Source organism: Salmo salar, chromosome 05, assembly GCF_965601325.2.
Source record: "Salmo salar chromosome 05, fSalSal1, whole genome shotgun sequence".
In the NCBI taxonomy this organism is placed as follows: Eukaryota; Metazoa; Chordata; class Actinopteri; order Salmoniformes; family Salmonidae; genus Salmo; species Salmo salar.
Genome location: NC_138295.1, coordinates 11516215 through 11542274, shown reverse-complemented (window position 1 = coordinate 11542274; position 26060 = coordinate 11516215). Strand labels below are relative to the sequence as shown.

The 26060-nt window shown below is 44.5% G+C and overlaps 1 protein-coding gene across 1 annotated transcript in view; it reads right to left on the bottom strand.

Moving 5' to 3' along the window:
• LOC106591301 (neuroligin-3) overlaps positions 1–26060 on the bottom strand; it is a 321864-nt gene that overhangs the window by 242387 nt on the left and 53417 nt on the right. Inside the window, exon 3 of the mRNA XM_045717892.2 lies at positions 15616–15765. Within this exon, the coding sequence (XP_045573848.1) occupies positions 15616–15765 (150 nt within the window). The remainder of the gene's footprint in view (positions 1–15615; positions 15766–26060) is intronic.

The window sequence follows — 26060 nt, the reverse complement described above, 5'->3', positions numbered from 1 at the left end:
GTAGTGTGGTTTTCCACTTTAATTTTGAGTGTGACTCCAAATCCAGACCTCCATGGGTTGATAAATTGGATTTCCATTGATTATTTTTGTGTGATTTTGTTGTCAGCACATTCAACTATGTAAAGAAAAAAGTACTTAATAAGATTATTTCTTTCATTCAGATCTAGGATGTGTTGTTTAAGTGTTCCCTTTATTTTTTTGAGCAGTATAGTATTTCTGTTTTTGTTTGTAATACATTTGCAAACATTTCTAAAAACCTGTTTTCACTTTGTCATCACGGGGTATTGTGTGTAGATTGCTGAGGAAATTGTTTTATTTAATACATTTTAAAATAAGGCTGTAACGTAACAAAATTAGAAAAAAGTCAAGGGGTCTGAATACTTTCCGAAGGCACTGAATCTTGTCTCACCAACCACCAATGAGATGGGTGTGCTTTATGCATGTCGCGTCAGAGCTTCTCAAAGTCAAGAGGGGCTTGGTCGACAGTGCACACCTTATCTCTGCTGTCACATCCAACCTGGATCAATATTTGGTTTTAGTGCAGACGAGAGCACTGAATCCAGCTTCACACAGATATGAGCTGGTGAAGGGTTCTATGAGTTTCATGGTGCTTTCAAGACAACTGAGAACTCAGCCCGAGTTCACAGTTGTTTTGAACGTGGCATTAATGCTCAGAGGCACTCTCTCCAATAAGGTATGAATTCCTCTGAATCCACTGATTTGTTCATTCATCTGTAGAATGTTTTTGTATTTCCCCTGCATGCTTGTGTTCAGTTCATTTAGTTTCCCAAATATATCTGTTACATCGGCAAGGAGATACATTTTCTTTACATTACACAGGAAGTCAACCATCCTTTACATTACACAGGAAGTCAACCATCCTTTACATTACACAGGAAGTCAACCATCCTTTACATTACACAGGAAGTCAACCATTCTTTACATTACACAGGAAGTCAACCATTCTTTACATTACACAGGAAGTCAACCATCCTTTACATTACATCCAATGAATGACAACAGTTTCTCTCTTAATGCGAAAAATATTTCCAACACTCCCCCTTGATAACCACCACGCAACACACTGAACATCCCATATGGAATCTGTTTTTCATCAATATAGCCACGCAGCACACTGAACATCCCCTGTGTCGTTTCATGCTCGGTAATCATGAGACAGAACAATATGTCCTGGTGAATAGAACCCCCCTGACATGTATTGCTAACAAGTCAATACAATGGCATCTTCGCGCTCACACCTAACGTCCATTTGGAGAGCATGAGCTGGGGAGTTCAGTGGTTCAGTCAGTTTCCTCATCTCTGCATGCCTGGCAGATATCTCAGCCTGGATGTCGGCCCACCACCTCAAGCTCAACCTCGACAAGATGGAGCTGCTCTTCCTTCCGGAGAAGGCCTGCCCGCTCAAAGACGTCTCCATCACGGTTGACAACTCCACAGTGTCGCCCTCCCAGAGTGCAATGAACCTTGGCAACACCCTGTCATTCTCTGCAAACATCAAAGCAGTGACTCACCCCTACATGTTCATGCTCTACAACATCCGTAGAGTACGACCCTACCTCACACAGGAAGCAGCGCAGGTCCTAATCCTCTCCCGTCTGGACTACTGCAACTCACTGTTCCCCGCTTGTGCCATCAAACCCCATGCAACTTATCCAGAACGTGCAGCCCACCTGGTTTTCAACCTCCCGAAGTCTCCCCGCTGCTCTGCACACTCCACTGGCTCGCATCCACTACAAGACCATGGTGCTTGACTACGGAGAAGCCAGAGGAACTGCCCCTTCCTACCTTCCAGAGGATTTTGGAAATTCTTCTACGACCCCTTTTTAATATTTTTCAGACTCCTAGTTTGGGAGTCGCTGCTCTCAATTCTGGACCTGGAAGCCAGTTCCACTACTTTTTACATTGTTACCCTCTAATCAAGGCATGATTTATACATGGCACACCAGGTGGGTGCAATTCATTATCAGGTAGAACAGAAAACCAGAATTTCTCCAGACCTCGTAGGGTAAGAGTTGAATACCCTTACTCTAGTGGATCAATTTACTTATTAATTTTTTCCCATCCTTTACATTTCAGTCTTTTAGCAGACACTCTTATCCAGAGCAACTTTCAGCAGTGACTGCATACATTTTCATACTGGTCCTCTAGTGGGAATTGAACCCACAACCCTGGTGCTGCAAGTGCCATGCTCTTCCAAATGAGCCACACAAGACCACACCAATTACATGTTAATTACAGGTTTAATACTTAATGACTAATGAATGGGGAGACACCACTGTGGTTCAGTTCATATGGAGACACCACTGTGGTTCAGTTCATATGGAGACACCACTGTGGTTCAGTTGATATGGAGACACCACTGTGGTTCAGTGCATATGGAGACACCACTGTGGTTCAGTTCATATGGAGACACCACTGTGGTTCAGTTCATATGGAGACACCACTGTGGTTCAGTTCATATGGAGACACCACTGTGGTTCAGTTCATATGGAGACACACTAAGTGGGACCCTAATGCTACACTGTGGAGTCAACTGAACTCAGAGATGTTGTTTATTTACAGAAATACAATCTTGTTTCCTCCCCCAGCCCATTGATTGGTGTGTGTGTGTGTGTGTGTGTGTGTGTGTGTGTGTGTGTGTGTGTGTGTGTGTGTGTGTGTGTGTGGTTCTTTAATCCTAGGTTGCAGTGTCTCTTTAATGGTGTGTAATGAGTGGCAGTCAGAGGGGAGTATCTTGTATCACTGCTCTTTACTCATATAATTAGTCACTGGCTCTGCCAATTTTCTCCTCCCAAAGGGAAAGGCTTAATTACTGTTTCTAAATGTATAAAAAATGTACAAAGGCTCAGACTTCTGCCAAAACCCAAGGTCAGGTCTCTTCATCTCAGCCAACTGTTACAGCAGAGGACCAGGATGTAAAACTTGATTTCTTACTTGCATTTGTATTGAACCTTCATTTACCCTGGTTAGTCTGGAGATACAATCTATTTTACAAGAGAGACCTTCTACTGTACTAGTAGTGATGGTCTGGTTGTCCTCCAATATATTCTGATGTCTATCTATGATGTCTCTCTGCTCTAAAATCATCTCAAATAATACAATCAAAATATAATCAACATGTTAAAATGAGGTATGTTTTAGTCAACATCTTTTTGATTGTGGACCCATCACTTTTGTTTCTTATCAGGATTCACTGGTTTTAGGCACCAAGCAAACTTTTGGGAGAGCGACATGGTCCTCTTTAGATGAAGTCTCTATGATCTAATCCTTCAGTAATGAAACCATCATATTGTCTATGTTCACAACACTACAGTGTGTTTCCAGTCCACACAAGTAGAGTTAGGTGATTCCAATAACATAACATTTACTAAATCCGGCACATTATGCAGACATATATTCCTGTCCTTACTGCTCTGTACCTTATTTTTATTTTGCCTTTATTTAACTAGGCAAATCAGTTAAGAACAAATTCTTATTTTCAATGACGGTCTAGGAACAGTGGGTTAACTGCCTTGTTCAGGGGCAGAATGACAGATTTTTAGTTTGTCAACTCAGGGATTCAATCTAGCAACCTTTCAGTTACAAGTCCAACACGCTAACCACTAGGCTAACTTACTGCCCTGTACTCTACCTTACTGCCCTGTACTCTACCTTACTGCCCTGTACTCTACCTTACTGCCCTGTACTCTACCTTACTGCCCTGTACTCTACCTTAATGCCCTGTACTCTACCTTAATGCCCTGTACTCTACCTTACTTCCCTGTACTCTACCTTACTGCCCTGTACTCTACCTTACTGCCCTGTACTCTACCTTACTGCCCTGTACTCTACCTTACTGCCCTGTACTCTACCTTACTGCCCTGTACTCTACCTTAATGCCCTGTACTCTACCTCACTGCCCTGTACTCTACCTTACTGCCCTGTACTCTACCTTACTGCCCTGTACTCTACCTTACTGCCCTGTACTCTACCTTAATGCCCTGTACTCTACCTTAATGCCCTGTACTCTACCTTACTGCCCTGTACTCTACCTTACTGCCCTGTACTCTACCTTACTGCCCTGTACTCTACCTTACTGCCCTGTACTCTACCTTAATGCCCTGTACTCTACCTTACTGCCCTGTACTCTACCTTAATGCCCTGTACTCTACCTTACTGCCCTGTACTCTACCTCACTGCCCTGTACTCTACCTCACTGCCCTGTACTCTACCTCACTGCCCTGTACTCTACCTCACTGCCCTGTACTCTACCTTACTGCCCTGTACTCTACCTTACTGCCCTGTACTCTACCTTACTGCCCTGTACTCTACCTTACTGCCCTGTACTCTACCTTAATGCCCTGTACTCTACCTTACTGCCCTGTACTCTACCTTACTGCCCTGTACTCTACCTTACTGCCCTGTACTCTACCTTACTGCCCTGTACTCTACCTTAATGCCCTGTACTCTACCTTACTGCCCTGTACTCTACCTTACTGCCCTGTACTCTACCTTAATGCCCTGTACTCTACCTTATTGCCCTGTACTCTACCTTACTGCCCTGTACTCTACCTTACTGCCCTGTACTGGACCTCACGGCCCCGGACTCTACCTTACTGCCCTGTACTCTACCTTAATGCCCTGTACTCTACCTTACTGCCCTGTACTCTACCTTACTGCCCTGTACTCTACCTTACTGCCCTGTACTCTACCTTACTGCCCTGTACTCTACCTTACTGCCCTGGACTCTACCTTACTGCCCTGTACTCTACCTTAATGCCCTGGACTCTACCTTAATGCCCTGTACTCTACCTCACGGCCCCGGACTCTACCTTACTGCCATCTAATCTTATATGTAACATTTATATTGACACCACACTCCACAAAGGAAGTCCTGCAGGCTCTAGTTTTATCTTATCTTGATTACTGTCCAGTCACATGGAGAAGTGCTGCAAAGAAAGACCTAGTTAAGCTGCATCTGGCCCAGAACAGAGCAGCACGTCTTGCTCTTCATTGTAATCAGAGGGCTAATATTAATACCATGCATGCTAGTCTCTCTTGGCTGAGAGTTGAGGAGAGACTGACTTTGTCAGTTCTTGTTTTTATAAGAAACATTAATGTGTTGGAAATTTCTAATTGTTTACTTAGTCACTGACACACACACTTACCCCACCAGACATGCCACCAGGGGTCTTTTCACAGTCCCCAGGTCCAGGACAAATTCAAGGAAACATACAGTATTATACAGAGTCATGAGCGCATGGAACTCCCTTCCATCTAATATACATATATACATGCAGCGAAAGTGAACAGTAAAACCTGGTTTCAAAAACCAATAAAGTAACACCTCACGGCACAACGCCTCTCCCCCATGTGACCTACTGGTTGTGTGTATGAACTGACATGTGACCTACTGGTTGTGTGTATGTACTGACATGTGACCTACTGGTTGTATGTATGAACTGACATGTGACCTACTGGTTGTGTGTATGTACTGACATGTGACCTACTGGTTGTGTGTATGTACTGACATGTGTCCTACTGGTTGTGTGTATGAACTGACATGTGACCTACTGGTTGTATGTATGAACTGACATGTGACCTACTGGTTGTGTGTATGTACTGACATGTGACCTACTGGTTGTATGTATGAACTGACATGTGACCTACTGGTTGTGTGTATGAACTGACATGTGACCTACTGGTTGTGTGTATGAACTGACATGTGACCTACTGGTTGTATGTATGAACTGACATGTGACCTACTGGTTGTGTGTATGAACTGACATGTGACCTACTGGTTGTGTGTATGTACTGACATGTGACCTACTGGTTGTGTGTATGAACTGACATGTGACCTACTGGTCGTGTGTATGAACTGACATGTGACCTACTGGTTGTGTGTATGAACTGACATGTGACCTACTGGTTGTGTGTATGAACTGACATGTGACCTAATGGTTGTGTGTATGAACTGACATGTGACCTACTTGGTGTGTGTATGTACTGACATGTGACCTACTGGTTGTGTGTATGTACTGACATGTGACCTACTTGTTGTGTGTATGAACTGGCATGTGACCTACTGGTTGTGTGTATGAACTGACATGTGACCTACTTGGTGTGTGTATGAACTGACATGTGACCTACTTGGTGTGTGTATGAACTGACATGTGTGTGTAACTGATAGATGTACACACACTCTATGGTAATGTTTTTAAATGTGTGTCAATTGTAAAGTATTTTGTCTGTAATGTATTTTTCATTATGCGTCAGACCCCAGTAAGACTAGCTGTCACCACTGACGTCGACTAATGAGAATCCTAATAAATCACACATAACTGTATAATGCACTGAACAAAAATATAAATGCAACATGCAACAATTTCAAAGATTTTACAAAGTTACAGTTCATAAGGAAATCAGTCAATGTAAATAAATTCATTAGGCCCTGATCTACGGACTTCACATGACTGGGCACGGGTTCAGCCATGGGTGTGCCTGGGAGGGTGTGGGCCCACTGCGGACCCACAAAATGGCTTTATTACAGACAGAAATACTCCTCAGCACCCCCTCAGACGATCCCACAGAGGTGAAGAAGCCGGATGTGGAGGTCCTGGGCTGGCGTGGTTACACGTGGTCTGTGGTTGGGAGGCTGGTTGGCGTACTGACAAATTCTCTAAAATGATGTTGGAAGCTGCTTATGATAAATAAATGAACATTGAATTCTCTGGCAACAGCTCTGGTGGACATTCCTGCAGTCAGCATGCCAATTGCACACTCCCTCAAAACTTGAGACATCTGTGGCGTTGTGTTGTGTGACCAAAAATGCACATTTTAGAGTGGCCATTTATTGTCCCCAGCACAAGGTGCACCTGTGTAATGATCATGCTGTTAAATCAGCTTCTTGATATGCCACACCTGTCAAGTTAATGGATTATCTTGGCAAAGGAGAAATGCTCACTAACAGGGATATAAACAAATTTGTACACAACATTTGAGAGAAATAAGCTTTTTGTGTGTATTTCTGGGATCTTTTATTTCAGCTAATGAAACATGGGACCAACAAGTCACATGTTGTCACGACACCTACGGAAGGTGGCGCCCCTCCTCGCCCGGGCGGCGCTCGGCGGTCGTCGTCGCCGGCCTACTAGCTGCCACTGATCTATGTTTCACGTTCTGTTAGTTAGGCCTAGGTTAGTTGCGCACCTGTTTTGTGTTAGTTGTTAGTGGGGAGGGGTATTTAGGCTAGCTAGTTAGGTTTGTTGTTTGTGCGGGATTGTTCGTTTGTCAGGGTGTGTTTTGTCATGAGGTTCTGTATTTTGGAGTTACGCTATTCGTTTTGGGCTGCGTCCCTGGTTACGTTCTTTTAAGGGTGGTGCGTTTCTTTTTGCACACCATACCTTTGCATATTTTTCCGTGTGGATATTTTATTAAATTCATTCACGGAATCATTCTGTCTCCTGCGCCTGACTCTCCTGAATCCACACAACACCCATTGTGACACATGTTGCGTTTGCAGCCAGCTTATCGTTAACTGTCCATGAGACTGAGTTAGATTTCTCTAGTTTTTATTTGGTTTATAGGAGAGTCTGTAATAACAGTTAAATATTAGAGACAACAGAGAGGTGGTCAGACCAAAACAAAAACCGACATTATCACACAACATGCATCATAACCGTTACTTATTCTACAGAATGTCTGTTAGTCTTATCAACGACTCAGCAGAACAGAGAACACTCAGACAACACAGTCCTGGTGACTGACTCAGCAGAACAGAGAACAGTCAGACAACACAGTCCTGGTGACTGACTCAGTAGAACAGAGAACAGTCAGACAACACAGTCCTGGTGACTGACTCAGTAGAACAGAGAACACTCAGACAACACAGTCCTGGTGACTGACTCAGCAGAACAGAGAACAGTCAGACAACACAGTCCTGGTGACTGACTCAGTAGAACAGAGAACAGTCAGACAACACAGTCCTGGTGACTGACTCAGCAGAACAGAGAACAGTCAGACAACACAGTCCTGGTGACTGACTCAGTAGAACAGAGAACACTCAGACAACACAGTCCTGGTGACTGACTCAGTAGAACAGAGAACAGTCAGACAACACAGTCCTGGTGACTGACTCAGCAGAACAGAGAACAGTCAGACAACACAGTCCTGGTGACTGACTCAGTAGAACAGAGAACACTCAGACAACACAGTCCTGGTGACTGACTCAGTGATGACTGACTCTGTCAACTCTAGGCCTCCAGATGAATATAGTATTACCTCTGTGATTTAACAATGAACTTCAGCTCAATACCCACCATCTAAAACAATCTATTTCTCCTCAGCTCTGTACTCAAAGACACCGGGGAGTCATCTGAGCACAAACAACAAGGCAACAACAACAATAATGCTGCTTCCCTGAAAACATCGTTATCTACCTGCCAATTCAAAACCTCCCATATGATTTCCCAATGAAAACAGCATTATCCAACTACAGTACCAATACAAAACCTCCCCTATGATTTCCCAATGAAAACAGCATTACCTATCTACAGTACCAATACAAAACATCCCATACAATTCCCAATGGAAACAGCATTATCTATCTACAGTACCAATACAAAACCTCCCATACGATTCCCAATGAAAACAGCATTATCTATCTACTGTCAGGGATTTCTTCGTCGTCAGACGATATGGCGAAATCATCGTCGGAAAATGAGGACCAATATGCAGCAGAGTTGAGAAAGTTCATTTTGAACTTTTAATAAACTCAAAACGAACATACAAAAATAACAAAATAAACTCACGATTTACAGACAGTCCTGTTAGGCTCACTCACGCTAAACAAGAAACAATCTCCCACAAATACTCAGACAAACACACCCAACTAATATAGGACTTCCAATCAAAGGCAACACCACACAGCTGCCTTCAATTGGAAGTCCACCCCAATTAACTCAACATAGAAACAGATTACCTAGACTAAACATAGAATTACATAAACAAGGAACAGTGCCCAAAAACCCCGGAATACATAAATCAAATGCCCTTTTAGAAAAAACACCACCCCGAACCACATAAACCAAATACCCTCTGCCACGTCCTGACCAAACTACAATAACAATTAACCCTTATACTGGCCAGGACGTGACAGTACCCCCCCCCCCCCAAAGGTACTAACCCCGGAAGCACCTCAAAAATAACAAAAACCCCAAACAACAAAAACAAAATTCCCCCTAACTAAAGGGAGGGAAGGGAGGGTGGCTGCCGTCAACGACGGCACTGTGCTACACCCCCCCCCCCCCCCCCCCAACCCACCTATATCTGGAGGTGGCTCTGGTTCTGGCAGTTCTGGGTAGACGGGCCACTCGGGCTGGGCCGGAGGACAGTCGGGCCACTCTGGCATCGCCGGAAGACAGTCTGGCATCGCCGGAAGACAGTTCTGGCGACTCTTGACTGACGGGCAGTTCTGGCGACTCTTGACTGACGGGCAGTTCTGGCGACTCTTGACTGATGGGCAGTTCTGGCGACGTCGGACTGGGATGACGCACTTGAAGCCTGGTGCGTGGTGCTGGTACTGGACGTACCAGACTGGGAACACGCACCTCCAGGCTAGTGCGGGGAGCGGGAACAGGACGAGTCGGACTGGGCTGACGCACTTCCGGGTCCGCACGAGAGACAGGAGCTGGAAACCCAGGGCTATGGAGGCGCACAGGCGGTCTTGATCTTACCTCCTGCACAACCCGTCCTGGCTGGATGGAACTAGTAGCCCTGTACGAGCGGGGTGCTTGTACTGGGCGGACTGGGCTGTGCAGGGGCCTGATGGTAGCAGTGCGTAGAGTGGGAGTTGGGTAGCCTGGTCCTCGGAGGCGTACCGGCGACCAGATGCGCTGCGCAGGCATCCTCCTACCAGGCTGGATGCCCGCTCTAGCACGGCACCTGCGAGGGGCTGGAACAACGCGCACCGGACTGTGCGTGCGTATGGATGAGATAGTGCGCTCCTCAGCGAAACATGGCGCTCTCCACCTCATACGCTCCTCCATATAACCACGGGTAGCTGGCTTCTGGCTCTTCCTTGGTCTAGCCAAACTACCCGTGTGCCCCCCCAAAAACATTTCTTGGGGGTGCCTCTCGTGCTTCAACGCCAGTCGTGTTCCTCGGAAACGTTCCCGGTCCTTACCAGCCATTCTCCATGGGCCCTCTCCGGCCATTACTTGCTCCCATGTCCATTTCTCCCTTTTGCTCAACTCAAATTCCCTCTGCTCCTTCTTCTGCTGCTTGGCCCTGGTTTGGTGGGAGATTCTGTCAGGGATTTCTTCGTCGTCAGACGATATGGCGAAATCATCATCGGAAAATGAGGACCAATATGCAGCAGAGTTGAGAAAGTTCATTTTTGAACATTTAATAAACTCAAATCGAACATACAAAAATAACAAAATAAACGCACGATTTACAAACAGTCCAGTTAGGCTCACTCACGCCAAACAAGAAACAATCTCCCACAAATACACAGACAAACACACCCAACTAATATAGGACTTCCAATCAAAGGCAACACCACACAGCTGCCTTCAATTGGAAGTCCACCCCAATTAACTCAACATAGAAACAGATTACCTAGACTAAACATAGAATTACATAAACAAGGAACAGTGCCCAAAAACCCAGGAATACATAAATCAAATGCCCTTTTAGAAAAAACACCACCCCGAACCACATAAACCAAATACCCTCTGTCACGTCCTGACCAAAATACAATAACAATTAACCCTTATACTGGCCAGGACGTGACATATACAGTACCAATACAAAACCTCCCCTATGATTTCCCAATGAAAACAGAATTATCTATCTACAGTACCAATACAAAACCTCCCATACAATTCCCAATGAAAACAGCATTATCTATCTACAGTACCAATACAAAACCTCCCATACGGTTCCCAATGAAAACAGCATTATCTATCTACAGTACCAATACAAAACCTCCCCTATGATTTCCCAATGAAAACAGCATTATCTATCTACAGTACCAATACAAAACCTCCCCTATGATTTCCCAATGAAAACAGCATTATCTATCTACAGTACCAATACAAAACCTCCCCTATGATTTCCCAATGAAAACAGCATTATCCATCTACAGTACCAATACAAAACCTCCCCTATGATTTCCCAATGAAAACAGCATTATCTATCTACAGTACCAATACAAAACCTCCCATACAATTCCCAATGAAAACAGCATTATCTATCTACAGTACCAATACAAAACCTCCCATACGATTCCCAATGAAAACAGCATTATCTATCTACAGTACCAATACAAAACCTCCCCTATGATTTCCCAATGAAAACAGCATTATCTATCTACAGTACCAATACAAAACATCCCATACGATTCCCAATGAAAACAGCATTATCTATTTACAGTACCAATACAAAACCTCCCCTATGATTTCCCAATGAAAACAGCATTATTTATCTACAGTACCAATACAAAACCTCCTGTCACGTCCTGACCAGTAAAAGGGGTTATTTGTTATTGTAGTTTGGTCAGGACGTGGCAGGGGGTATTTGTTTTATGATGTTCGGGCTGGTTGTGTTAGTAGTTGGGTGTTTGATTTATTATTCCGGGTTTTGGGCACTGCTCTATGTTAATGTATTTCTATGTTTAGTCTAGTCATTTGTATTTCTATGTTTAGGTAATTGGGGGTTGAACCCTCAATTGGAGGCAGGTGTTTTCTAGTTGCCTCTGATTGAGGGTCCTATAAATAGGTTTGTGTTTGTGTTGGTATTTTGTGGGAGATTGTGCTGTGTATAGCTTTGTGCCTTACCGGCCTGTTATTAGTCGTTGTGGTTTTTTTGTGTACGTGTTTGTTGTGGTTTACCTTCTTTGTCCATTTAATAAAAGAAGATGAGTGCACATATTCCTGCTGCGTTTTAGTCCGCTCTACCCTATGATTTCCCAATGAAAACAGCATTATCTATCTACAGTACCAATACAAAACCTCCCCTATGATTTCCCAATGAAAACAGCATTATCTATCTACAGTACCAATACAAAACCTCCCCTATGATTTCCCAATGAAAACAGCATTATCTATCTACAGTACCAATGCAAAACCTCCCCTATGATTTCCCAATGAAAACAGCATTATCTATCTACAGTACCAATACAAAACCTCCCCTATGATTTCCCAATGAAAACAGCATTATCTATCTACAGTACCAATACAAAACCTCCCCTATGATTTCCCAATGAAAACAGCATTATCTATCTACAGTACCAATACAAAACATCCCATACGATTCCCAATGAAAACAGCATTATCTATCTACAGTACCAATACAAAACCTCCCCTATGATTTCCCAATGAAAACAGCATTATCTATCTACAGTACCAATACAAAACCTCCCATACGGTTCCCAATGAAAACAGCATTATCTATCTACAGTACCAATACAAAACCTCCCCTATGATTTCCCAATGAAAACAGCATTATCTATCTACAGTACCAATACAAAACCTCCCCTATGATTTCCCAATGAAAACAGCATTATCTATCTACAGTACCAATACAAAACCTCCCCTATGATTTCCAATGAAAACAGCATTATCTATCTACAGTACCAATACAAAACCTCCCCTATGATTCCCAATGAAAACAGCATTATCTATCTACAGTACCAATACAAAACCTCCCCTATGATTCCCAATGAAAACAGCATTATCTATCTACAGTACCAATACAAAACCTCCCATACGGTTCCCAATGAAAACAGCATTATCTATCTACAGTACCAATACAAACCTCCCATACGGTTCCCAATGAAAACAGCATTATCTATCTACAGTACCAATACAAAACCTCCCCTATGATTTCCCAATGAAATCAGCATTATCTATCTACAGTACCAATACAAAACCTCCCCTATGATTTCCCAATGAAAACAGCATTATCTATCTACAGTACCAATACAAAACCTCCCCTATGATTCCCAATGAAAACAGCATTATCTATCTACAGTACCAATACAAAACCTCCCCTATGATTCCCAATGAAAACAGCATTATCTATCTACAGTACCAATACAAAACCTCCCATACGGTTCCCAATGAAAACAGCATTATCTATCTACAGTACCAATACAAAACCTCCCATACGGTTCCCAATGAAAACAGCATTATCTATCTACAGTACCAATACAAAACCTCCCCTATGATTCCCAATGAAAACAGCATTATCTATCTACAGTACCAATACAAAACCTCCCCTATGATTCCCAATGAAAACAGAAACAGAGAGAAGAGTGGGATATCTAAAGAGCTTTGATAGTGTTTGTGTGTATGTGTGTCAAATCAAATTATTAGTCACATGCACTGAATATAACAGGTATAGACCTTACAGTGAAATTCTTATTTACAGTACAAGTCCTTAACCAACAATGCAGTTCAACAAATAGTCTATTTACTAAATAAACTAAAGTAGAAAATCTATTCAAATTAAAAGTGAAACAATAAAATAACAATAACGATATTGAGGCTGTATACAGGGGGTACTGGTACTGAGTCAGTGTGTGGGGGGTACAGGTTAGTCGAGGTAATATGTACATGTAGGTAGGGGTAAAGTGACTATGCATAGATAATACACAGAGAGTAGCAGCAGTGTACAAACAAAGGGGGGTGGGGGGGTAGTCAGGGTGTGTGTGCATGTGGTGTGTATGCCTGAGGTCTGTCTGTGTGTTTGTGCATGCATACGTACATCTGCATGTGTGCTAGTGTATGTGAGAGAGGGAGAGAAAGAAAGCTCTTGTAGTGTGTTAGCTAACAGTCTCCATTTTGTATTGCTGCTCACTGCGACTGCAGTGGTTTTCTAAGAGGAGAATAAGCTGTGAGTCAATGCCTTACCAACAGCCTCTCAGCTTCTCTCTCCATCCTCACTCTCTGCTTCTCTCCCTCCTCTCTCTCTCTTTCTCTCTCTTTCTCTGTTTCTCTCTCTCTCTCACTCTCTGTTTCACTCTCTCTCCTGCCTCTGTTTCTGTCACTACCTTAAACTCTCTGCACGAGTCTTGCTTCTCCTCTATTGCTCAGTTATCTCTCCCCCTCTCTATGCCTCTATATCTCTCCTCCCTTCTCTCTCCCTCTCTTTCTCTCTCCTCTCACTGTTTCTCTTTCTCTCCCCCTCTATCTCTCCTTCCTTCTCTCTCTCTCCTCTCTCTCTCTTTCTCTCTCTTCTCACTGTTTCTCTTTCTCTCCCCCTCTCTCTGACTCTCTCTCCTCCCTTCTCTCACTCTCTCACTCTCTCACTCTCTCACTCACTCATCCCCCTTTCTCTAAATCCTCTCTGGTATCACGCCTATCCCATCAAGTCTTTTTTCCACTCTCATTACAATCATTTCTTCATTTATTCCTAACCCAGCAACAGAAAACACTCACAGTGTCACTCAATAATTACTCCTCGTTGTATAACAGCAGAGAGCATGGTATCCAACATCAGGTATACAGCATCAAGCAAACACCTTTACATGTTAACGTACGCTTGTCAACAACATACATATCTGGCCTACCAGAGGAGGCTGGTGAGAGGAGCTAAAAGAGGACGGGTTGAATGTAATGGCTGGAATGGAATCAATGGAACAGAGTCAAACGTGGTTTTCATATGTTTGATGTGTTTGATACCATTCCATAATTCCATTCCAGTCCTTACAAAGAACCCGCCCTCCTATAGCTCCTCTCACCAGCCTCCTCTGTGGACGACATAGACGTCCCAGATAAACATCCTTAGAAAGCAACGAGATCCAACAACATCAGCAGATAAACATCCTTAGAAAGCAACGAGATCCAACAACATCAGCAGATAAACATCCTTAGAAAGCAATGAGATCCAACAACATCAGCAGATAAACATCCTTAGAAAGCAACGAGATCCAACAACATCAGCAGATAAACATCCTTAGAAAGCAACGAGATCCAACAACATCAGCAGATAAACATCCTTAGAAAGCAATGAGATCCAACAACATCAGCAGATAAACATCCTTAGAAAGCAATGAGATCCAACAACATCAGCAGATAAACATCCTTAGAAAGCAACGAGATCCAACAACATCAGCAGATAAACATCCTTAGAAAGCAATGAGATCCAACAACATCAGCAGATAAACATCCTTAGAAAGCAACGAGATCCAACAACATCAGCAGATAAACATCCTTAGAAAGCAATGAGATCCAACAACATCAGCAGATAAACATCCTTAGAAAGCAATGAGATCCAACAACATCAGCAGATAAACATCCTTAGAAAGCAATGAGATCCAACAACATCAGCAGATAAACATCCTTAGAAAGCAACGAGATCCAACAACATCAGCAGATAAACATCCTTAGAAAGCAATGAGATCCAACAACATCAGCAGATAAACATCCTTAGAAAGCAACGAGATCCAACAACATCAGCAGATAAACATCCTTAGAAAGCAACGAGATCCAACAACATCATCAGAGCTGTGGTGGAAAAGATGTGTGAAGAGGTTAGAGGTGGAGTTACTCTGTTCCTGCCCTCCGCTCCAGTAGATGTTACAGACATGAGCGAGAGACGGTTCCTTACCTAGTACTCCGACGCGGTAGTTCAGGGTGATCACGATGACGTTCCCGTAGCTGGCCAGGACGCTCCCGTCGATCATATTCCCGGTCCCCTCCATGTAGGATCCCCCGTGGATGTACACCATCACCGGTTTGGCCCCGGTGTCTCGTATGTCTGGAAGAGTTGTTAACCATTAACACATTCACATTGCCATCCTCCCTCTCGTCCAGAGCAGCAAGGGGTTAAACTCAGACACTCAGACAGAAAGCAGTGGGTGAAACAACACAGACACCTCCCAGGTACCAGCTACTCTATGCTGGGATTAAATCTAGGGCTCTGTCCAAAATGGGACACTATTTACTATATAGGGCACTACATTTGGCCAGGGGCTCTAGACAGAAGTAGTGCCCTATATAAGGAAAAGGATGCCATTTCAGACACACACCAAGTCAAAAACCCAGTTTGGATAGAAAAAGATTGGACTATGTCATGATTTGACTTCCATTTAAAGACAGATGAATGTTAAGTCATCATGTCGGGGAAAAGGAGAATCCGTCACTAGTCAACAGTACTTGGGCTGGCGATGCAGCTGGATGTTGTACAGTACATTAGAATTCTCCTTGGGTGAGTCTAACTACAGCGTTATAATCCAATTTGTGTCTTGTTTTGGCCCCCAGGAGGCTAGCTTGCTTCCCAATAAAGAGCATTATCTGTTCTGATGACATACCTGACGCCCTAACCCTGCTAATCACTGTTGACAGTAATATGTAACCTAATCAACTAATAGACACAGCTGTTTGTCTGCTACTGTACATGTTGTATGTACATACAGGATACACTACATGAATATAGTATAATACAGTACAGTATATGAAACAGGATATTATATTGGGGCGGCAGGTAGCCTAGTGGTTCGAGCATTGGACTTGTAACCGAACGGTTGCAAGATCAAATCCCCGAGCTGACAAGGTAAAAATCTGTCATTCAGCCCATGAACAAGGCAGTTAACCCACTGTTCCTAGGCTGTCATTGAAGATAAGAATATGTTCTTAACTGACTTGCCTAGTTAAATAAAGGTAAAATAAATTGTCTAGTAAATGAATGAGCTTGTGGACAAAGCTAAGTTTGTCTACATGCAGGTCAACTGTATGCCTAAGTGCTGCTGTCAAAGCTAACTTTGTCTACTCTAGCAGAGGTCTATGTGGTGTATGAAATCTCCCCTCATGTTTAAGTTAGGTTTTTCAGAATAAGGCTTTGATTCATAGCTTAGTTGGCCCTAGAGCAACTCAGAGATAAAATAATTCTAGAAGCTTAGTGGAAGAAAAAGGCCCCTCTCTCACACTCTCAATATGTCTCTCACAGGTTCTCTCTCACACTGCCTCCACTATCTCTCTATCTGTCTCTCACAGGTTCTCTCTCATACTGCCTCCACTATCTCTCTATCTGTCTCTCACAGGTTCTCTCTCACACTGCCTCCACTATCTCTCTATCTGTCTCTCACGGTTCTCTCTCACACTGCCTCCACTATCTCTCTATCTGTCTCTCACAGGTTCTCTCTCACACTGCATCCACTATCTCTCTATCTGTCTCTCACGGTTCTCTTTTCTCTCTCACACTGCCTCCACTATCTCTCTATCTGTCTCTCACGGTTCTCTTTTCTCTCTCACACTGCCTCCACTATCTCTCTATCTGTCTCTCACGGTTCTCTCTCACACTGCTTCCCCTATGTTTAACCTTTTCTCTCCCTTCTTCCTCCCTCTCTCTCCCCTCTCTCTCCCTCCTCTCTCTGTGTCTGTTTACCTCAGCCTTAAGAAAGGAGAGAAAAAGAGTCAGAGAGAGAGAAAGAAAGAAAAGGAGAGAGCAAAACAGAGAGAGAGCCATTGGAATGTAATTCAGAAAGACGATATTGTATTCAGGTTGTCATGGCGACGGAAAGCCGAAATTCAGAATCCTCAAGAAGGGCTAATCATGGACAACATCCTCCTGAATATAGAGTCTGAATCTATTGCATCTGCTGAAGCACACACACACACACACACACACACACACACACACACACACACACACACACACACACACACACACACACACCTGTCATTGTATGGTAAAGGAATATTGTGTATACATGGTATTTCTTTATTTATGGGTTTCTTCATCTATCTAGCTGGTATCTGGGAGGCCTTGGCTAAAATATCCTTTACAAAGCCACACTCCACACAGACACTTCATTCAAACAAGAAGAGAAGGAGGATGAGAAGCAGGAGGATGAGGAGTAGGAAGAGGAGAGGGAGGAGGAGGAGGAGGAGTAGTAGGAGGTGTAGAGAACGAAGAGGAGTAGGAGGAGGAGGAGAGGGAGGAGGAGGAGGAGGAGAGGGAGGAGGAGGAGTAGGAGGAAGAGGTGTAGAGAAGGAGGAGTAGGAGGAGGAAAGGGAGGAGAAATAGGAGGAGGAGGAAGAGGTGTAGAGAAGGAGGAGTAGGAGGAAGAGGAGAGGGAGGAGAAGTAGGAGGAGGAGAGAGGGAGGAGTAGGAAAAGGAGGAGAGGGAGGAGGAGGAGGACATTCCAGAGCCACACGAGACCCTCAGAGGAGCACAGACACAGGAAATGGAAAAGAAAGGAAGACAGGAAAAGAGGAAGGAAGGAGATATAAGAAAAGAGATTAGTCATGTCAACGTTATTGGTTGCCTCTTTTGTTGATTCACATCATGTTCCCATGACTACGGGGTAGATATCACCGTGGGAATGTCAACATTCCACAACAGTTCACCTGATGTATCGTTTTATTGACCAGATTAGATTGATTGCTGATGTGTCACAGATCAGGTGGGATGTATTGTGTTTGGTGTCAGATCAGGTGGGATGTATTGTGTTTGGTGTCAGATCAGGTGGGATGTATTGTGTTTGGTGTCACAGATCAGGTGGGATGTATTGTGTTTGGTGTCAGATCAGGTGGGATGTATTGTATTTGGTGTCACAGATCAGGTGGGATGTATTGTGTTTGGTGTCAGATCAGGTGGGATGTATTGTGTTTGGTGTCACAGATCAGGTGTGATGTATTGTATTTGGTGTCAGATCAGGTGGGATGTATTGTGCTTGGTGTCACAGATCAGGTGAGATGTATTGTATTTGGTGTCAGATCAGGTGGGATGTATTGTATTTGGTGTCAGATCAGGTGGGATGTATTGTTTGGTGTCACAGATCAGTTGGGATGTATTGTGTTTGGTGTCACAGATCAGGTGGGATGTATTGTGTTTGGTGTCACAGATCAGGTGGGATGTATTGCGTTTGGTGTCAGATCAGGTGGGATGTATTGTGTTTGGTGTCAGATCAGGTGGGATGTATTGTGTTTGGTGTCACAGATCAGGTGGGATGTATTGTGTTTGGTGTCACAGATCAGGTGAGATGTATTGTGTTTGGTGTCACAGATCAGGTGGGATGTATTGTATTTGGTGTCACAGATCAGGTGGGATGTATTGTATTTGGTGTCAGATCAGGTGGGATGTATTGTATTTGGTGTCACAGATCAGGTGGGATGTATTGTATTTGGTGTCAGATCAGGTGGGATGTATTGTGTTTGGTGTCACAGATCAGGTGGGATGTATTGTATTTGGTGTCAGATCAGGTGGGATGTATTGTGTTTGGTGTCACAGATCAGGTGGGATGTATTGTATTTGGTGTCAGATCAGGTGGGATGTATTGTATTTGGTGTCAGATCAGGTGGGATGTATTGTATTTGGTGTCACAGATCAGGTGGGATGTATTGTGTTTGGTGTCACAGATCAGGTGGGATGTATTGTGTTTGGTGTCAGATCAGGTGGGATGTATTGTGTTTGGTGTCACAGATCAGGTGGGATGTATTGTGTTTGGTGTCACAGATCAGGTGGGATGTATTGTGTTTGGTGTCACAGATCAGGTGGGATGTATTGTATTTGGTGTCAGATCAGGTGGGATGTATTGTGTTTGGTGTCAGATCAGGTGGGATGTATTGTGTTTGGTGTCACAGATCAGGTGGGATGTATTGTATTTGGTGTCAGATCAGGTGGGATGTATTGTGTTTGGTGTCAGATCAGGTGGGATGTATTGTGTTTGGTGTCACAGATCAGGTGGGATGTATTGTATTTGGTGTCACAGATCAGGTGGGATGTATTGTGTTTGGTGTCACAGATCAGGTGGGATGTATTGTGTTTGGTGTCAGATCAGGTGGGATGTATTGTATTTGGTGTCACAGATCAGGTGGGATGTATTGTGTTTGGTGTCAGATCAGGTGGGATGTATTGTGTTTGGTGTCAGATCAGGTGGGAGGTATTGTGTTTGGTGTCACAGATCAGGTGGGATGTATTGTGTTTGGTGTCACAGATCAGGTGGGATGTATTGTGTTTGGTGTCAGATCAGGTGGGAGGTATTGTGTTTGGTGTCACAGACATGAGTGTAGTAATACAGGACATCAGGGATAATGCTCCATTTAAATTTCATGTTAATCTTTCTTTTTTTTTTACAGTGAAAAGCATAATGGCTGTGGAAGCTTGTTCCCTACTGCGTCATGCAGTTCACGGTACAGTAATGATGTCACTAGTTTATTGTAACCAATAAGGTACACTAAAACCATCCTAAGTATTTGTGACTTAAACCTCATAGATCTCTGAGTTCTGATTCACTACCTCTAGCAGGTAAAAACAGAATCAAAACAAAACACACTTTACAATTCATACACAATGTTCTGTAGGACTGTAGGCTACGTAGTGTATGCTGGGGGCAGAAAAGAGAGATTAGATTAAATACATACCTATTAAACACAATTCATATCTGACAGTGAATATAATGAACATAAAATCTCATTTAACTGTTAACTCAATGACCTGAACAAGGAATACATATGAAAATATCAAAGTGCAAAAAAATGGCAGATTTTGAAATGTACTTGATGACTGATGTTGGTGATATGGTTCTATCAAGAATGATTGGTTTTCAGCCTTTTCCTTGTGGGTACCAGCAAAATGTCCCCGAATTTTCCTTGTTTTACTATCATTGTGAGGACTTCTGGTCCCGACAAGTATAATAAAACCAAACACACACACACACACACACACACACACACACACACACACACACACACACACACACACACACACACACACACACACACCACACACACACACACGCACACACACACACACACACACACACACACACACACACACACCTGTCCTTCTATGGTATCTGGTATCTGGGAGGCCTTGGCTAAAATATCCTTTACAAAGCCACACTCCACACAGACACTTCATTCAAACAAGAAGAGAAGGAGGATGAGGAGCAGGAGGATGAGGAGTAGGAAGAGGAGTGGGAGGAGGAGGAGGAGTAGGAGGTGTAGAGAACGAAGAGGAGTAGGAGGAGGAGGAGAGGGAGGAGGAAGAGGAGAGGGAGGAGAAGTAGGAGGAGGAGAGAGGGAGGAGTAGGAAAAGGAGGAGAGGGAGGAGGAGGAGGAAATTCCAGAGCCACACGAGACCCTCAGAGGAGCACAGACACAGGAAATGGAAAAGAAAGGAAGACAGGAAAGGAGGAACAATAACTAAAGACCCATTCTACAGTAGACAACATATATTCGGAAGAGAGGACAGAGGAGAAAATACCCTACAGAGAGAGAGGACAGAGGAGAAAATACCCTACAGAGAGAGGACAGAGGAGAAAATACCCTACAGAGAGAGGACAGAGGAGAAAATACCCTACAGAGAGAGGACAGAGGAGAAAATACCCTACAGAGAGGACAGAGGAGAAAATACCCTACAGAGAGAGGACAGAGGAGAAAATACCCTACAGAGAGGACAGAGGAGAAAATACCCTACAGAGAGAGAGGACAGAGGAGAAAATACCCTACAGAGAGAGGACAGAGGAGAAAATACCCTACAGAGAGGACAAAGGAGAAAATACCCTACAGAGAGAGGACAGAGGAGAAAATACCCTACAGAGAGAGAGGACAGAGGAGAAAATACCCTACAGAGAGAGAGGACAGAGGAGAAAATACCCTACAGAGAGAGGACAGAGGAGAAAATACCCTACAGAGAGAGGACAGAGGAGAAAATACCCTACAGAGAGAGAGGACAGAGGAGAAAATACCCTACAGAGAGAGGACAGAGGAGAAAATACCCTACAGAGAGAGGACAGAGGAGAAAATACCCTACAGAGAGAGAGGACAGAGGAGAAAATACCCTACAGAGAGAGAGGACAGAGGAGAAAATACCCTACAGAGAGAGAGGACAGAGGAGAAAATACCCTACAGAGAGAGGACAGAGGAGAAAATACCCTACAGAGAGAGGACAGAGGAGAAAATACCCTACAGAGAGAGGACAGAGGAGAAAATACCCTACAGAGAGGACAGAGGAGAAAATACCCTACAGAGAGGACAGAGGAGTAAATACCCTACAGAGAGGACAGAGGAGAAAATACCCTACAGAGAGAGAGGACAGAGGAGAAAATACCCTACAGAGAGAGAGGACAGAGGAGAAAATACCCTACAGAGAGAGGACAGAGGAGAAAATACCCTACAGAGAGAGGACAGAGGAGAAAATACCCTACAGAGAGGACAGAGGAGAAAATACCCTACAGAGAGAGAGGACAGAGGAGAAAATCTAATCCTAAAGGGTTCCCAGTTCACTCAGGCTAAATGGAGGGGCGGGGACGGAGGGAAGAGAGGGAGGAAGGGAGGAGAGGGGATACTCCCACACATAAACTCAACAAAAAAAGAAACGTCCCTTTTTCAGGACCCTGTCTTTCACAGATAATTCGTAAAAATCAAATTAACTGCACAGATCTTCATTGTAAAGGGTTTAAACTGTTTCCCATGCTTGTTCAATGACCCATAAACAATTAATGAACACGCACCTGTGGAACGGTCATTAAGACACTAACAGCTTACAGACAGTAGGCAATTAAGGTTAGTTATGAAGTTATGAAACCTTAGGACACTAAAGAGGCCTTTCTAGTGATTCTGAAAAACACCAAAATAAAGATGCCCAAGGTCCCTACTCATCTGCGTGAGCGTGCCTTAGGCATGCTGCAAGGAGGCATGAGGACTGCAGATGTGGCCAAGGCAATAAATTGCAATGTCCGTACTGTGAGATGCCTAAGACAGCGCAACAGGGAGACAGGACGGATAGCTGATCATCCTCACAGTGGCAGACCACGTGTAACAATACCTGCACAGGATCGGTACATTCGTTATACCGAGCGTGACACCGAGGCCTGTACTCTGGAGCGGGATCAATTTGGAGGTGGAGGGTCCGTCATGGTCTGGGGCGGTGTGTCACAGCATCATCGGACTGAGCTTGTTGTCATTGCAGGCAATCTCAACGGTGTGCGCTACAGGGAAGACATCCTCCTCCCTCATGTGGTACCCTTCCTGCAGGCTCATCCTGACATGACCCTCCAGTATGACAATGCCACCTGCCATACTGCTTGTTTTGTGTGTGATTTCCAGCAAGACAGGAATGTCATTGTTCTGCCATGGCCAGCGAAGAGCCCGGATCTCAATCCCATTGAGCACGTCTGGGACCTGTTGGATCGGAGGGTGAGGGCTAGGGCCATTCCCCCCAGAAATGTCTGGGAACTTGCAGGTGCCTTGGTGGAAGAGTGGGGTAACATCTCACAGCAATAACTGGCAAATCTGGTGCAGTCCATGAGGAGGAGATGCACTGCAGTACTTAATGTAGCTGGTGGCCACACCAGATACTGACTGTTACTTTTGATTTTGACCCCCCCTTTGTTCAGGGACACATTACTTCATTTCTGTTAGTCACATGTCTGTGGAACTTGTTCAGTTTATGTCTCAGTTGTTGAATCTTGTTATGTTCATACAAATATTTACACATGTTAAGTTTGCTGAAAATAAACGCAGTTGACAGTGCGAGGACATTTCTTTTTTTGCTGAGTTTAGTTCACAGAGATCACAGAAACACATGGGTAGATGGGTGAAATGCCACAGTGTGCCATCGCAGCAGCAAGATTTGTGACCTGTTGCCACAAGAAAAGGTCAACCAGTGAAGAACAAACACCATTGTAAATACAACCCATATTTATGTTTATTTATTTTCCCTTTTGTGCTTGAACCATTTGCACATCGTTACAACACTGTATATATACATAATATGACATTTGAAATGTCTTTACTCTTTTAGCCCTATCACCCAGCCATATCACCCAGCCCTATCACCCAGCCCTATCACCTAGCCCTATCACCCAGCCCTGTCACCTAGCCCTGTCACCCAGCCCTGTCACCCAGCCCTATCACCCAGCCCTATCACCCAGCCCTGTCACCTAGCCCTGTCACCCAGCCCTGTCACCCAGCCCTATCACCTAGCCCTATCACCCAGCCCTGTCACCTAGCCCTGTCACCTAGCCCTGTCACCCAGCCCTGTCACCTAGCCCTATCACCCAGCCCTATCACCTAGCCCTGTCACCTAGCCCTGTCACCCAGCCCTATCACCCAGCCCTATCACCCAGCCCTATCACCCAACCCTATCACCCAGCCCTGTCACCCAGCCCTGTCACCCAGCCCTATCACCTAGCCCTATCACCCAGCCCTATCACCTAGCCCTGTCACCCAGCCCTATCACCCAGCCCTATCACCCAGCCCTGTCACCCAGCCCTGTCACCCAGCCCTGTCACCCAGCCCTGTCACCCAGCCCTATCACCTAGCCCTATCACCCAGCCCTATCACCCAGCCCTATCACCCAGCCCTATCACCTAGCCCTGTCACCCAGCCCTATCACCCAGCCCTGTCACCCAGCCCTGTCACCCAGCCCTGTCACCCAGCCCTGTCACCCAGCCCTATCACCCAGCCATATCACCTAGCCCTGTCACCCAGCCCTGTCACCTAGCCCTGTCACCCAGCCCTATCACCCAGCCCTATCACCCAGCCCTGTCACCCAGCCCTGTCACCCAGCCCTGTCACCCAGCCCTGTTACTCCAGAGTGGGTAGAGACAATGAGAGAGGAGTGATAAGAATCTGAGATATACACTGTGGCTCCAACATGGTAAGTGTCAGTGGCGATCAGTGTTGTAGGCTGTGTGCATTCCTCAGTGTGTCAGTCAGTGGGGGTCAGTAATGTAGTAGTGAAGGTGGGGATGTGGCATGATGGTGGCCTGGTGTACTGGGACATATTACTGTACATGTTGTCTTTAAGGGTCAGACTGACTTACACTTCAATACACCTGCTATGTCAACTCTGTTACTTTGACTTCTGACTGACTTACACTTCAATACACCTGCCATGCCAACTCTGTTACTTTGACTTCTGGGTGACTTACACTTCAATACACCTGCCATGTCAAGTCTGTTACTTTGACTTCTGGGTGACTTACACTTCAATACACCTGCTATGTCAACTCTGTTACTTTGACTTCTGGGTGACTTACACTTCAATACACCTGCTATGTCAACTCTGTTACTTTGACTTCTGACTGACTTACACTTCAAAACACCTGCTATGTCAACTCTGTTACTTTGACTTCTGGGTGACTTACACTTCAATACACCTGCCATGTCAACTCTGTTACTTTGACTTCTGGAATGCGAAACACTATATGTATGAAACAGAGTTGTTGGGGTCAATTCGGTTTAATTCAGGAAGTGAGTTGACATTCCATTAACGAATTGAAAACCTTACTCCATCTCCATCCTCAACAACCACATCCTCAACTAATGACTATCTCTGTATGGCCATGGACAGACCTTGGTTCTATCTCTGTATGGCCAAGGACAGACCTTGGTTCTATATCTGTATGGCCATGGACAGACCTTGGTTCTATCTCTGTATGGCCAAGGACAGACCTTGGTTCTATCTCTGTATGGCCAAGGACAGACCTTGGTTCTATCTCTGTATGGCCATGGACAGACCTTGGTTCCATCTCTGTATGGCCAAGGACAGACCTTGGTTCTATCTCTGTATGGCCAAGGACAGACCTTGGTTCTATATCTGTATGGCCAAGGACAGACCTTGGTTCTATCTTCAAGGCCATGGTCAGACCTTGGTTCTATCTCTGTATGGCCATGGACAGACCTTGGTTCTATCTCTGTATGGCCATGGTCAGACCTTGGTTCTATCTCTGTATGGCCATGGACAGACCTTGGTTCTATCTCTGTATGGCCATGGACAGACCTTGGTTCTATCTCTAAAGCCATGGACAGACCTTGGTTCCATCTCTGAGATCATGGTCAGACCTTGGTTCTATATCTAAGGCCATGGACAGACCTTGGTTCTATCTCTGTATGGCCATGGACAGACCTTGGTTCTATCTCTGTATGGCCATGGACAGACCTTGGTTCTATCTCTAATGCCATGGACAGACCTTGGTTATATCTCTAAGGCCATGGACAGACCTTGGTGCTATCTCTGTATGGCCATGGACAGACCTTGGTTCTATCTCTGTATGGCCATGGACAGACCTTGGTTCTATCTCTAATGCCATGGAGAGACCT